Here is a 14,316-nt window from a genome sequence, read left to right as displayed (position 1 = left end):
AAAGTCTGCTCTTTCAGAATATGGTCTTAACTAAAAATTCATGTTTGGCGACTTTTTGTTTGTTTTGAGGTGCAGGGTCACATATGTCATAATCCTTATTATGTACACATGTGTATGCGTTTGATTTTTATAAAAATAATCGTCTTCTGGGAAACCATGTTATCACAAGATTGCAGCGACTGCCGATTTTATCTCATTATACATGGAACCTTGCTATAAACATACAAAAAAAACAAAAAAACAAATGGAGACTAGCTCAGTACAGTAAAGGAAAATCGGGATCGCAAACTTCACTTTGTTAAAGGCAGTATCTTGTAGTGAGCGAGCTTGTTACAACAAGGTTTTCCTGTATCTCTCTGAGGATGAGGAATTAGTGCATACAATCAAATCACCAGCTGTGTCTCATGAAAACATCTTTGGAAGCATAAGGTGGCCACTAGTGTGCTCAAGCGCGGAGTGTGAAGGGGCCGTGCGTGTTCTGCTCCAGCCAGAACTCATCCTGGACTTGATCGTTGACGGCCAGCCGCTGTTGCCAGTGCAGGTGGGTCTCGTTAGCTATGTGCAGGCGGCCGATGCCATACAGCCCCGGCAACCAGGAGCGGTGGGCTGACCACTCTCCTGCAAAGCGCAGAATAAAAATGTGGATGATGTAGGGTCTTCAATCAAAATTGGGGTTTAGATTGTTCTTTTCCTTTGCTGTGCATCTGTATTTTGACATGCTCTTGTGTCAAATACTGGAAGCTGTATTTTTTTATTTTATCTAATTTTGGGAATATCAGTTGGCTTGCGAAATTTTGCACACAATGAAACCTGCAAAACATATGGTGCATGCAGTACAGTACTTACACATCAATCAGGAACCACTTAAACAGGAGCACTGCTTTTTAACAGAATTTAATGAAATCAAATTTTCATGTGTTACCCTGTATTTCAAATCTTACATTTGAACCATAACCCCCTTAAATGGACCATACTTTGGCTGAAACACTTTTGGTACCCCTCGTTAGTGTCTCAATATAACAAATAATTCCATAAAAAGATAGTTCATTTCCTAACAAGAACATTCAATATCCAGCAACTCCCAGATAGAAACTGCCAATAATCTTGTCTAAACATTCTCTGTTGGGCAGTAGGACATAATTTGTAAGACTGCACAATACGGTTGCTCTGAATAGATTGTCATATCAAGTACCATCAGTTACTTCTCACAAATGCAATTTGTGTATGTGTGTGTGTATGTGACAGAGAGCAAGGGGTGGGGGGGGGGATGAGTTTGCTGTCAAGTAATGCTGATAACAAGGGAGTAACAAACAAATTTCAAATGAACAGCGCTGCCTATCTTTCAGCATTGACCAGGTCAAAGGCATCATGACTTGTTTATGGACATCGTGAGCTCTCAAGGTGATTATTTTGAATGAGGGAAATCGATATTTGTTCCTGTTATGAATTTGCCCAAATTATCATTAATTGCAATTTTGATGGCTAGTTTGGCACTGGTTGTCATCTTGCATGTGTACTTGTTGCTGTGGACATCTACTGGTATGATCACTGTGCATGGTTTCGTTGTAATACCCATGATCTGGGTTTTATGCGGGGTAATTTGATTGGGTTACGTATGAACCACCACATTACCTGGAGCCCTGCTTAAACAGGAGAAAAAAAAAATTATTTCCCTGATCCCTCCTGATTAGACAAGGGCCATTGTGCTTTATGGGAGAGACATACACTAACCTCTTGGTCCAAACATTGGGTTAACGCAGACACTGTGGAACTCATCACAGCCTGCTGCACCGCTGATAACATGCACCGGGGCTGTGGAATTGATGTAATGCTTCGCCGTCACGCTGCCACGGTACATCGGCCAAAATCGCTCGTACGAGTGCTCATGGGCTTGAATGATGAGATCCACTCCTTGTTCGTAGAAAATGTCCTCCAGTCTGGTGATTTGCAAAGTTATTATATAGATATAATTAACATGCACTTCGTCTGAATATTTAGGGAAATTTGAAATAAATAACACACATAATTACTGTTCATGAATAGTACACATTTCCTTGATCTGTAACTGAAATATCATAAGGCCAATATTCTCTTTGTAAAAAATCTGTGAATGCCCCCAAAATACATTTTTTGTGAAACTCCTTTTGAGCAGTTCCAGAAGAGTTACTACCCAAAAAGAAAGTACAGTGAGGAGGCTGGAAATAAATTCACTAAGATGGGGTTACAGCAGAAGGAAAGACCAAGAGAAAACAGGTCACTTTGGTTTGGTCATGTGACAGGGTCATGTGACTTGAGAGCAAGGTGATGCAATAAGCAGTGGAGGATGGGAGAAAGAGGAAAGAGGAAGGGAGGGATACTAGGAAATGATGCATGAAATGTTTCAATTAGTATGAAGAAACATGTGGGTCTGTACTATGTAACGGACTAAACGAGATGGGGGGCAATGATGAGCAGACGACCCTCCCCACACCCCATCTTAGCCTAATGAAGGAGACCCATGAGATGATGATAATGATAATGATGATAATAACATAACAAGTAGGCATTATGACACAAACATTTGTCCACTATTCTATCACAGAAAACCAAAACCACATCTGGAAGCAAAGTCATCAAATATTCAATTGTATGCCATTTCTGGACTACGTAAGATGGAGTTTAAAATGGCTGAGCAGAGAAGGGTAATCAACCTATGGTGAACAGCCACCTTACCCAGCTCTGACCCGCGAGTCCTCTCTCGTGCAGTCATCGCGGTCAGCATTGGAGCAGTACATGGGACGATGACCGAACGCGATGATCCAGGGACGCTGGGCTCTCTCACCATTTGCCTTCTGCAAGTCAGCCTGGAGCCACTCCATTTGCTCAATGATTCTATACGGATTATCTATGAAGTATACCTCCGTAGAATACCTGAATAAGAAGGACAAAAATTTATAAATTGCTGTACGATAATTAAATCAAAGGATACTTCAAACACACTAGCTCTTTACTGGTCCTTAATGTATGAAAGACTGTCAATGCAGTAATGTCAGTGGAGCTGCTGTATTAAAAAAACAAACAAAACAAAACAAAAAAGGAAACACGCCAAGTCAGAGTCTATAGCATTAGTTCCTTCATTACCATTGCTTATCTAAAGTATTGCACACAATGTCAATGGCACTTTTACATGGTTCTGCTTTCACGGTTAAAAAACCCTGGAGCATGAGTAGAGAAGGTTGGCCCAGTTGAATTGATCTTCATTCTATGCCCACTGGGCTACATTACAGGGAAGGTATAGTTTTGGTTGAGATGAAGCTTCAGGTTTTCAACTTTTTGTGAGATATTGACAAACCTCTCATGAAATATTAAAGAGCATAAGAATGATTTTAAGAGGACTTCAAAGTTTAATTGATAAATATTGGTTTTGAAATGGCTGAGACATGCAAAAACAAAGAGGTCCTATCAAAAGGTGGGACCCACCTTTTATTAGGACCTCTTTGCTTTACTTTGTTTGTTGGATATCTCAAATTCAAACTGGATTTACACCAAATAAACTGTGAATTCCTCTTGGAACTGTATACACTTTAATATTTCAAAAGTTGTTTCTAATTACACTGTATCTCAAAAAAGATAAAGTCTGAATCCCCCATCTCGGCCAAAACTATACCATCTCTTTAAAAACCCATGACTAGTGACTAGCACAGTTCTGCTAGAAAGGAACTGCTCAGTGAATATGTGCAACACAAAGTAGACGTTCTTCATTTATATAAATCCTAACTAGGCCGGGGGGGGGGGGGGGGGGGGGGGGGGGGGGGGGGGAGGCCTCCGAAGCCCCCCCCCCTCGACGTTCCGTGCTATGTATCTCTATCACGAAAAGCTATCGCCGTGACGTTTCACGACTTTTTTCTTTCGAGTCTCCCGCATCTTTTGACACCAAATTTGCAATGCCCGGGTGCGCAGTTCCGAAGTTGCGCATAAATACGTACGTGCATGTCAGACTAAAAATTGCTCAAGAACGCGAATTCGTGTACAATTTCAATGCAAATTCTGCTTACAGGCAAATTTCATAAAAGCATGATTATTTTGGGGTTTTCTGATAAAAATAAATGAATAGCATATTTTCTTGTTCGGAACAATGTCGCGGACAAATTTCATTGAAAAAAACAATAAAAAACATAAAGTTGAAAAAACAAGGAAATACATAAGAAATTCAAAAACAATAAAATACTTAAAAATTTCTTTTCTGACGGCCCGATTTTTTTCTCTTACATTTGCTAAGGACACTAAAGAGAATATGTACTCAAAAAATTTGCCTGTTTTGAGCTTTATTTCGTGATTTATACCAAATTGTCTGATTTCATGCATCATTATGCATAAATTAGCATAGTTTAGCAGAAATGATAATTTTTCTTAAAATTAACGAATTTCAGATTGCGTTAAAAGTAATGTGTGTGCCGATTTTCATCGTGATTGCCAGGTCAGCGGCTGAGATCTGGAGGGGGGGGGGGGGAGGTTGGGAGGTCCCCCCCCCCCCCTGCAATTCTGCAATGTGTATACCTACAAAGAGATCAGTGACTAAGCAGTACACAATTTGTTACAGGGATCCCCAATTATATCCAAGTCGTGCAAGTCTTTTTATGGCATGGTATCCTCATGTTACCAAGTCTTTTAAAAGATGTCTTTTTAATGGTAAATGCACAGGTTAACCACAGGAAAAAATTTCACACATAACTGACTTCAACTTTTGCTGCACATGAACAGGCCTCCCTTTCTCCAACTTTCCATATGCCCACCATTGGTATATCAACCACTTCCTGACAAGAACCTGAAGAACCAAAAAATCTCAGACTTTGCACTTTTGACGAACATGTACTGGATGATACCATCTCAAATACATAGGTGAATATAATGTAAACTACATTGTCACTCTCGCATAAAAATAAACTCATACCCTGCTTTACTTGGGCAAAATCATTTCGTTGATAAACTATAAACATGCACTTACGCCACAAAGTGAACTTTCCCCATGTCGAAGCTGTACCACATTCTAGATCTCGTGGGCCAGGAGTGACCAGGCATAGAGAACCGGTAGCGGTAGTGGGCAAAGTCATGTGGTATCTCTGTAGTGAAGTGGAAATCAGTGAAGACTTTCATGTAAGATGCAGCATGAAATAATGACAGATGTATCGACTAATCATCAAACACAATATGCCTGACACTATTAATTATATATATGGTGCGTGCAAGGAGCAAACATCATCACTAATTCATGTTTCACACACATATCAGAGTAAGCTTTACCCTTGACACTACAGTAAAACCCCTTCACATATAATAAGGAGGTTGCCTGGTCCACTGATTTTACTTAGTATTTACTGGTACCTTGTTGTAACCTTTTGTAAAAGAGACCAGATAATACACTCATCTCATTAAAAGCTGAACCTTATTGTAAAGCAAGCTCATTATAAAGGGGTTTCCCCAAATAAGTTATAGCCACTATGATTCCGTGGTAATGAATTACCATAATATGCTGGAAAAGGGCAACTCACTGGTGCAAGGTTCAAATTGTAAAAAGTCACTCTTTATGAAAACTTCACTAGAATAACAAGGAAAAGTAGAAATTACGCGGTGCGTAAAATATGTCCCCGCCGGAAGTAGCATTTAGTAGCAAAATGTACAATATAGGTAAAAAATCAAGGTCAAAGGTCAAAGAAGTCAAAGGTCAAAATTCTGTGTAGAAGTTTTGAAGCCCTCACCTAGTGCCATCACAAAAAGCAAACGGAATCGAAATCGGGTTAGAAATGGCGAAGGAGTAGCATTTTGTAGCCAATGTACAATATAGGTCAAAAATCAAGGTCAAAGGTCAAAGAAGTCAAAGGTCAAAATTCTGTGTAGAAGTTTTGAAGCCCTCACCTAGTGCCATCACAAAAAGCAAACGGAATCGAAATCGGGTTAGAAATGGCGAAGGAGTAGCATTTTGTAGCCAATGTACAATATAGGTCAAAAATCAAGGTCAAAGGTCAAAGAAGTCAAAGGTCAAAATTCTGTGTAGAAGTTTTGAAGCCCTCACCTAGTGCCATCACATAAAGCAAACGGAATCGAAATCGGGTTAGAAATGGCGAAGGAGTAGCATTTTGTAGCCAATGTACAATATAGGTCAAAAATCAAGGTCAAAGGTCAAAGAAGTCAAAGGTCAAAATTCTGTGTAGAAGTTTTGAAGCCCTCACCTAGTGCCATCACATAAAGCAAACGGAATCGAAATCGGGTTAGAAATGGCGAAGGAGTAGCATTTTGTAGCCAATGTACAATATAGGTCAAAAATCAAGGTCAAAGGTCAAAGAAGTCAAAGGTCAAAATTCTGTGTAGAAGTTTTGAAGCCCTCACCTAGTGCCATCACATAAAGCAAATGGAATCGAAATCGGGTTAGAAATGGCGAAGGAGTAGCATTTTGTAGCCAATGTACAATATAGGTCAAAAATCAAGGTCAAAGGTCAAAGAAGTCAAAGGTCAAAATTCTGTGTAGAAGTTTTGAAGCCCTCACCTAGTGCCATCACATAAAGCAAACGGAATCGAAATCGGGTTAGAAATGGCGAAGGAGTAGCATTTTGTAGCCAATGTACAATATAGGTCAAAAATCAAGGTCAAAGGTCAAAGAAGTCAAAGGTCAAAATTCTGTGTAGAAGTTTTGAAGCCCTCACCTAGTGCCATCACATAAAGCAAACGGAATCGAAATCGGGTTAGAAATGGCGAAGGAGTAGCATTTTGTAGCCAATGTACAATATAGGTCAAAAATCAAGGTCAAAGGTCAAAGAAGTCAAAGGTCAAAATTCTGTGTAGAAGTTTTGAAGCCCTCACCTAGTGCCATCACATAAAGCAAATGGAATCGAAATCGGGTTAGAAATGGCGAAGGAGTAGCATTTTGTAGCCAATGTACAATATAGGTCAAAAATCAAGGTCAAAGGTCAAAGAAGTCAAAGGTCAAAATTCTGTGTAGAAGTTTTGAAGCCCTCACCTAGTGCCATCACATAAAGCAAACGGAATCGAAATCGGGTTAGAAATGGCGAAGGAGTAGCATTTTGTAGCCAATGTACAATATAGGTCAAAAATCAAGGTCAAAGGTCAGAGAAGTCAAAGGTCAAAATTCTGTGTAGAAGTTTTGAAGCCCTCACCTAGTGCCATCACATAAAGCAAGCGGAATCGAAATCGGGTTAGAAATGGCAAAGGAGTAGCATTTTGAAGCAAAATGTACAATATAGGTCAAAGGTCAAGGTCAAAGGTCACAACTGAAATTCTGTGTAGAAGTTTCAAAGCTCCCATGTAGTGCTATCATATAAAGCAAACAGAATTAAAATTGGCTCATAAATGACAGAGAAGTAGCAAATTGAACATTTTGATCACACACGGACGCACAGACAGACAGACAGACGGACGGACAGACACACGGACACACACACGTACGGAGCCCGTTTCATAGTCCCCTGCTCGAACTCGTTCGGCGGGGACAAAAAAATAAGTATGCAAAACAATTATACCCCTGAGCCCAAACAATTTAATTTTCTGCCTTAGTTTGATTTTTATTCGACACAATCAAAATGTCAACTGAGCAATCCCGACATCTGTTTAAATCCTACCATGTAGACGTGTCTCAAATGTCCCACAGTGGTTTTACCTAACAATTGCTCTGCACATACCACTCTTAGATCACTGTTGCAAGAAGGAGGTTGAGCAGTTGCCACTGAATCATCAAGACACAATGCACAAAATATTAACCTGAATGATTTCATCAAATATACATGTGCATATCTGTGTGTCGAACAGATCGACTTTGTTTCTAGCTTTGAATGGTGTGACCATGGCAATAGACAAACATAACCAATTGCTTCATATAACGCTCACTAGTAGTAAGGGATCAATGCTCACCATGGTTGCCGACGCAGGTCATGTACGGCAACTCTGCTGCAACACTCTGAATTCTGTTCATGAAATCATCACCAACCTGAGAGGACAAAAAAAAGCATATTACTAATGAAACGAAAAAATAACATAGTAACTTTGCTTCAAATCGTCTACAGCTGTCATATATATCATATTCGCGGCACGAAATTTTTCGCGAATTGGAGCCGACGGCCTGTTTCGTGGCAAGAAATTTTCGCGAATTGCCACTTGCGTTCAATGCGTATAGTGTAGATCAGAAATTTCATGTGCATTTTAATTTCGTGAATCTTGGCGCTTGCGAAATTCGCGAAATTAAAATGCATGCGAAAATTCGTTTTATGGTATGCAGAGTGTGTCCTTAAACTTTGACATGTTTGGGAGAAAAAAGAAAGATAAATATGCATTAACTTAAAAAATATACTAATCATATCATATCAACATACCATAATTAATAATCTTCATAAAATTCTCTTTGAAGCACTAGTGCTAATGGTGAAATTTACAGTCTGGCAGGGACTTTGAAAAACAAATCTTACCTTCAACACTTTGCCCCCCCCCCCCCCAAATTCCCTGATTTAGCTCGTCTTACTTTAAGATTCTATCCAAATGTCTTATGCCATGATATATAAGAAAATTTGTTATATCTAGTGAGATGAAGGGAAGATGAAATGTAATGAGATTATGAACATTTAATAATACCACACTCTGCTAGCAATAATACCTCAAAAACAAAAACTAAAAATAGGAAGTCATCACATATTGAAACATACCTCCACAGAAGTGACAAAGCATTTGATGTTAGCTGATGAGGAATGGGAGTGTTACAAACCTTTCCCCCTTCATCATGGAGATCGTAGGCAAAGTCCCCGACATGGAGGATGGCATCAACCGACTTTTGTCGAGCTGCCCTCCGCAACAGTTTAAGGCTTGGTGCCCCACCTCTACTCCCCATGTCTCCATAAACCAAGAGGGTTGGGGACCACTCCTACAACAAACCAAACACTTCTAGGTTTGATGCATCTACATAATTTTGCCATCACGTAATGTACTCCTTGATATCAAAAAAATAATAATTAAGAATAATAAGTAATATTTGCCGGGTCTTCTATGATGGTGTCCAAAGAGAAAACTGGCCTTAAAGAGATTCTTGAATGAATTCAATTAGTGAGGCCAGAGATACATGGTCTAGTAGAGTTTGAATAAAATCATATGAGAATAAGAACAGATGCAGTACAGTAGACTCCTGTTATAACGAAGTCCTCGAGCCTGGCAGTTTTCTTCCATATTATATCGAAATTTCTTCTATAACTGAACAAATAAACAATAAAAACAAAGAGAGGATGATGTTGCGGGCTAAATCTTAATTTCGCTGTAACCGGAATTTCGTTATAATCGTGTTCATTATAACAGGAGTGCACTGTAATCACCATGTATGTACATCTATGACATCCTAGAAGTGACCTCCTTACAACCGTCTTGGTCATTTGATCATTGAGCAGAACACTCTTTCTGATGTGTAAAGAATTGAGATACAAAATGCTACATATAACATCTGTGTAAGAGTCATTAAGAAAATTGGCTTTTCCATTATCAAGAATTAAAAACTTATCCCATATCAATCAGAGGTATCACATCACATTTTCATGCGTGACAAAGCTTTTCCCATTTGCCTACTTGATGCAATGACATATGAATTCTTGGATGTACAGATGATTGAAATCATCCTAATATTTGTCACAATTAAAGCTTATTTCCATTTGTGGTTTGTTTTATTGCATTCTCTCTCGATGAAATTTCCTTTCCAGATGAATTATCAGTGAGCTTCAGATTTGCGACTCAAGTGCTAGGACTGCTACTAATTAGGCACAAAATGGTGTTCTGCATATATGCGCGAAACAGCTGCTTTCATTCTCTAACTTGGGAGGCTGCATCGTCTTTGCGTTTGAGTCACAAATCTACAGCTTGCTTTTCATGAACTGTCATGGTGGTGTCCTACACACTTAAAAAATAAAGAAAATCATTGGCAGACACACTCCACATACTGCATGAAATAATAGACCCACAAAAAAGAAAAAAAGAAAAGAAAATGTCATGGAATTACACTTGTACTTACTGTGCCATCTTTCATTGCATTGAATGTATAAGGCTGGCTGGAAACATCTTCTGTTTCGACCTTGTAGGAATATGTAGCTCCAGGTATCAGATTCTACAGGTGCAGCGTACCATTGAAAGAGGAAAAAAAATATACACCGAAACACTAGCTGATGCATTGACCAGTCTCATATGAAGAGCAGTAATGTATGTAGGATGTGGTGTATGATTCAGATTGCAAGTGTACAGATTCTCAGCCTATTTTTGTGTTACACCTTGATAAACAAACATAAGAAACCTACATATAAGCTGTAGTCCACTTATGACTTTCAAATGAGATTATGCAATCAATCAAAGATCTCAGCAGGGCTTTGTGCTTACAAGAGTTTTAAGACAGACACAACCTTGATGCAACATTTTGGTTAACTTTAGGCAGATTCTGAAAGAACAGACTCAAAGCTTTAAAATGATGTATGCAGAGTAACTCAATGCAAATGGACTTTCCTTTTAAGCTATCTAAATACAAGAAAGAAAGCGCACACTCTGGAAGAATATGTACTGAGAAAAGAGGCTCAGAAGCATGGAATCTAACCTTTAACTTCACTCTGTGAATAAATGGCACTGCCTGGAATTCTTCATCGTACCAATCTACGAACTTCACCGAGTTTCCCTCTGCCCTGCTGCTAAAGTTGTTGGGTGCCAGACCATATGTGACTTCCGAAGACCCATCAGACCATGTGGACCACATGATCACCATCTCAGTTGGCCCATCGCCGTAGGCAATGTGTATCTGTTCAGGGGTGAACAGTGATGTGTCATCCAGTGCTATTTCCCGCTTTGTCACGCGTTGATGAGGTGAAGCGCCTTCCACTGCATTGTCGGACTCTGAGGAATCTGGTGGGAGTATAACTGGTCCTGTAGAGCACAGGGAAACAAATGTGCATCTGACACTTTATACAAAGTAAAACTTGTATCAAAGCTCATCAACAGATACAGAAAGCTCCATTTGACAACCAAAGTAAAAAATCCAATCTGCATGATGAAGTATTATGCACAGGGAAAGCCCATAATAACAAACTGCTTGTAACCACTGCAATTTCCCCATAACATATGAGATGAAAACAAAAGAATGTAAAAGGAGCATGACCTGCAAATTGATTGCCTGGTTAAATCAGACATCTTGCTAGATACGATGCACCATATTTGGCCTCTTTATGAAAAAGGAGGTTCCATTGTATTTTGACGTGATGTAAATGGAATTTGTACTGATCATGGAGAAGCACTTGACTTACCAATACCACCAAAGAGAGCATGAAGCAATTTTATTTCCTCCTCACTCAGATGGGGAATTCCAGGAGGGGACTCCCTGTCATGAGCTGGGGAACTTGCGCTTGCAACACGAGCCTCGTCTGCCTGCCGAGCTGAGGGCAACTCCTGGGTGACGCTCACGCTTTCACTGCTGCTGCCTAGCAGGAGCGTGCAGAGAAGACCAATAGTGAGCAGCGGCTTACAGATTACAGTGAACACCATCTTGCTAGTCAGTTCAGGGCTTCATGGTCTTCTGAAGGTTTCACAGTGGGCCCACAAAATGCCTCGAGACCTCTAGGCTCTAGAGAGCAGCAAAACAAACAAATAGGTATGAAAATAAGCAGCAGCCCATCACCAAAAAAATACATGAGTACATACCTACAACATCCACAATGTGCACTAAAAAAATGAAGTCTAGACTATATATAACATGGAAATGAATATATCGGCACCTGCATGTATGTTCGACTGTGCACAAAAGCATATAGGTTTGTACATGTAGCAGGCAGTCAAATTATGGACAGCGTTGTGGTTGAATCATGGGCAGCTGTGTTTAGTGGGCCACTCACATGTTAACCAAAAGTGCACACTGTAACATACAGTATGCACACATAACCCTTGAGCGCTTGCTCCCTTTTACAGTTGTAAACTGCAGGAGCCGAATGCTTTCTGATAGCAATGGATAATAGTGCAACTCATGCTATTGAACCCAGCAGAACCCCATGATGTCGATGGTGCCGGAGTAGGCATTCGAACGATGGTTGCAGCGCAAGCATAATGTGGATCATGCACGCTATTTTGATTCCGCAACTTAAGAATAAGATGTCGAATCAAGGGCCACTTGCTTTACTTCTACTATGGCGACAAATCAGGGCCCTACTAAAGCATGACTGTCTATACAACAGCTAGACCTCTAGAATCCAGATATTTTTTATAACTAAGTTTAGATCTATACTAGTGTCTAGACCTGTGGTCTGCTCTCATGGATGAAAAATGGAAATTTACGGTAAATTTTTAAAATTATAGGAGCGTAAATTTAAAATAAAGTTTATATCTTACACCGTCTACAGTCATAAGACATAACACAGCAGAGCACAGTCACAATCAAATGCATGCCAAATCAACCTTAGTTAATAACTTCATAGCTATAATTTTACATCCCCCAATTAAAAACTGTTCAAGTTCAAATTGAAACAAACCACACAAGATCCTCTTCAACAGAGCCTACATAATTATAAAGGTATGGGACTGAAAGAGCGTACAAGATTTACATACACAGTCATAGATTACAAGGGTGTGGGACTCAGTTCGGGAAACCCACTCACAAGGGGGGCCCCTCCTTATAAGTAACCCGTCCCCCTTATAAGTAACCCCGTCCCCCTTACAAGTAACCCCCGGGGCACCCCTTATAAGGAGTCTCCACGCTTTTTTGCAATGCAACGCGAAAATGAAAGGACTGCGGCAATTCGCTTGATTATGTCCATAAAGCTTCACAAGTTTCCTAGTTACTCACGAAATTTGAGCAAAATCGGTTTGAGGCATCATATCTAAAATCATGGATTTAAATGCGATGTCAAACGACCCATGCGAATGCTGAAATGCGAGCGATTACTGGCGCGAGTGTCGCCAGGCGCGGCGGCGCGGCAATGCTTGAGTGCAGACGTGGCGACTGAGTACATGTACACAGTCGCCACGTCTGCACTCAAGTATTGCCGCGCCGCCGCGCCTGGCGACACTCACGCCAGTAATCGCTCGCATTTCAGCATTCGCATGGGTCGTTTGACATCGCATTTAAATCCATGATTTTAGATATGATGCCTCAAACCGATTTTGCTCAAATTTCGTGAGTAACTAGGAATCTTGTGAAGCTTTATGGACATAATCAAGCGAATTGCCGCAGTCCTTTCATTTTCGCGTTGCATTGCAAAAAAGCGTGGAGACTCCTTATAAGGGGTGCCCCGGGGGTTACTTATAAGGGGGACGGGGTTACTTATAAGGGGGACGGGTTACTTATAAGGAGGGGCCCCCCTTGTGAGTGGGTTTCCCGAACTGGACTGGCATTTGACGCAATATTATGTTTTGCTTACGTAAACACAGAGTACCGTATTTGTCGGTACCAGTTAAAAACAAACACATAAATGCACATTAACAAGTTACAGGATAAGTTTTACTTACTTTTCCAGTCTTCTCGCGGTCAGCAACTTCGGGCTAGCAATAATTATTTAATACCGACTGAAATCGTGTGTGTATCACGGTACGGTGTGTGTGTCGTTACAGTATGTGGGTAGGGGGTCGGACAACTCGACCGCCGGATAGCCCGACCCTGAACAGCTCGTCCAGAATCCTGGACAGCTCGACTTGGTCGATTTGTCCTGAGTTGGTTTGCGATTGGACAAATCGACCCAACCAACATAATTTGTTACAGATCTTTAGTGAATAAAACACATTTTTGTAATGTAGACAGCGTGAATTAGTCGAGCGATGTACAAAAAACACAATTTTATCAAATTTTTGAAGCCTGTCCTTTCTTTCTGATATACTGACAGGGGCTTTTGATTGTGTGTGTGTGTGTGTGTGGGGGGGGGGGGGGGGTTAAACGTTGCCCCGCAATGAAAAAAAAAGGGGGGGCAACATGTCATTTTGTCCCCCCTCCCCCAATAAATTTTCTTGGTTTTTTTTTTATAGACAAATGTCAAAATAAAGTGTGTACCAGACTGGCGAATTTCAATTCTAAAAAAGCAAAATCTCTCTCGCGTGAGGGGTATTTGGATACCGGTTCGGTCCTTCCTTAATTTCCTTAGATTTCATAAACTATTAGATTGCCAGATTTACAAATGTTTCATTAAAAGTCTGACAAGATCTGTCACATCAATTTAAAAATCCGTCGGGTGGGAGGGGATAATTATCTCCTTTCATCGCCCTTTCTCCGCTTGGTTTCCCTTCGTAATGGATGTTAAAACGCCCTCAGTGTATTCTCATTAGTACACTAAAAGTCTTAGGGGA

At 40.3% G+C, this 14,316-nt stretch overlaps 1 protein-coding gene across 1 annotated transcript; it reads right to left on the bottom strand.

Annotated features, from left to right (window-relative positions):
- Positions 1-407: 407 nt before the first annotated feature.
- On the bottom strand, positions 408-11,604 carry LOC139723150 (acid phosphatase type 7-like). Its single transcript, XM_071634412.1, has 9 exons — positions 11,298-11,604; positions 10,598-10,920; positions 10,028-10,120; positions 8,744-8,899; positions 7,900-7,975; positions 4,985-5,099; positions 2,713-2,910; positions 1,732-1,937; positions 408-618 (listed from the first exon to the last, which is right to left on the bottom strand). Exons 1-9 carry the CDS (start codon positions 11,533-11,535, stop codon positions 446-448), a joined length of 1,578 nt encoding a protein of 525 aa, XP_071490513.1. The 5' UTR covers positions 11,536-11,604; the 3' UTR covers positions 408-445.
- Positions 11,605-14,316: the final 2,712 nt, after the last annotated feature.

The sequence above is a fragment of the Diadema antillarum genome, unplaced genomic scaffold (assembly GCF_040938485.1).
Source record: "Diadema antillarum isolate AM-2024a unplaced genomic scaffold, OU_Dant_1.0 scf00000182, whole genome shotgun sequence".
NCBI classification, from domain to species: domain Eukaryota; kingdom Metazoa; phylum Echinodermata; class Echinoidea; order Diadematoida; family Diadematidae; genus Diadema; species Diadema antillarum.
This window is presented reverse-complemented; position numbering and strand designations above follow the sequence as displayed.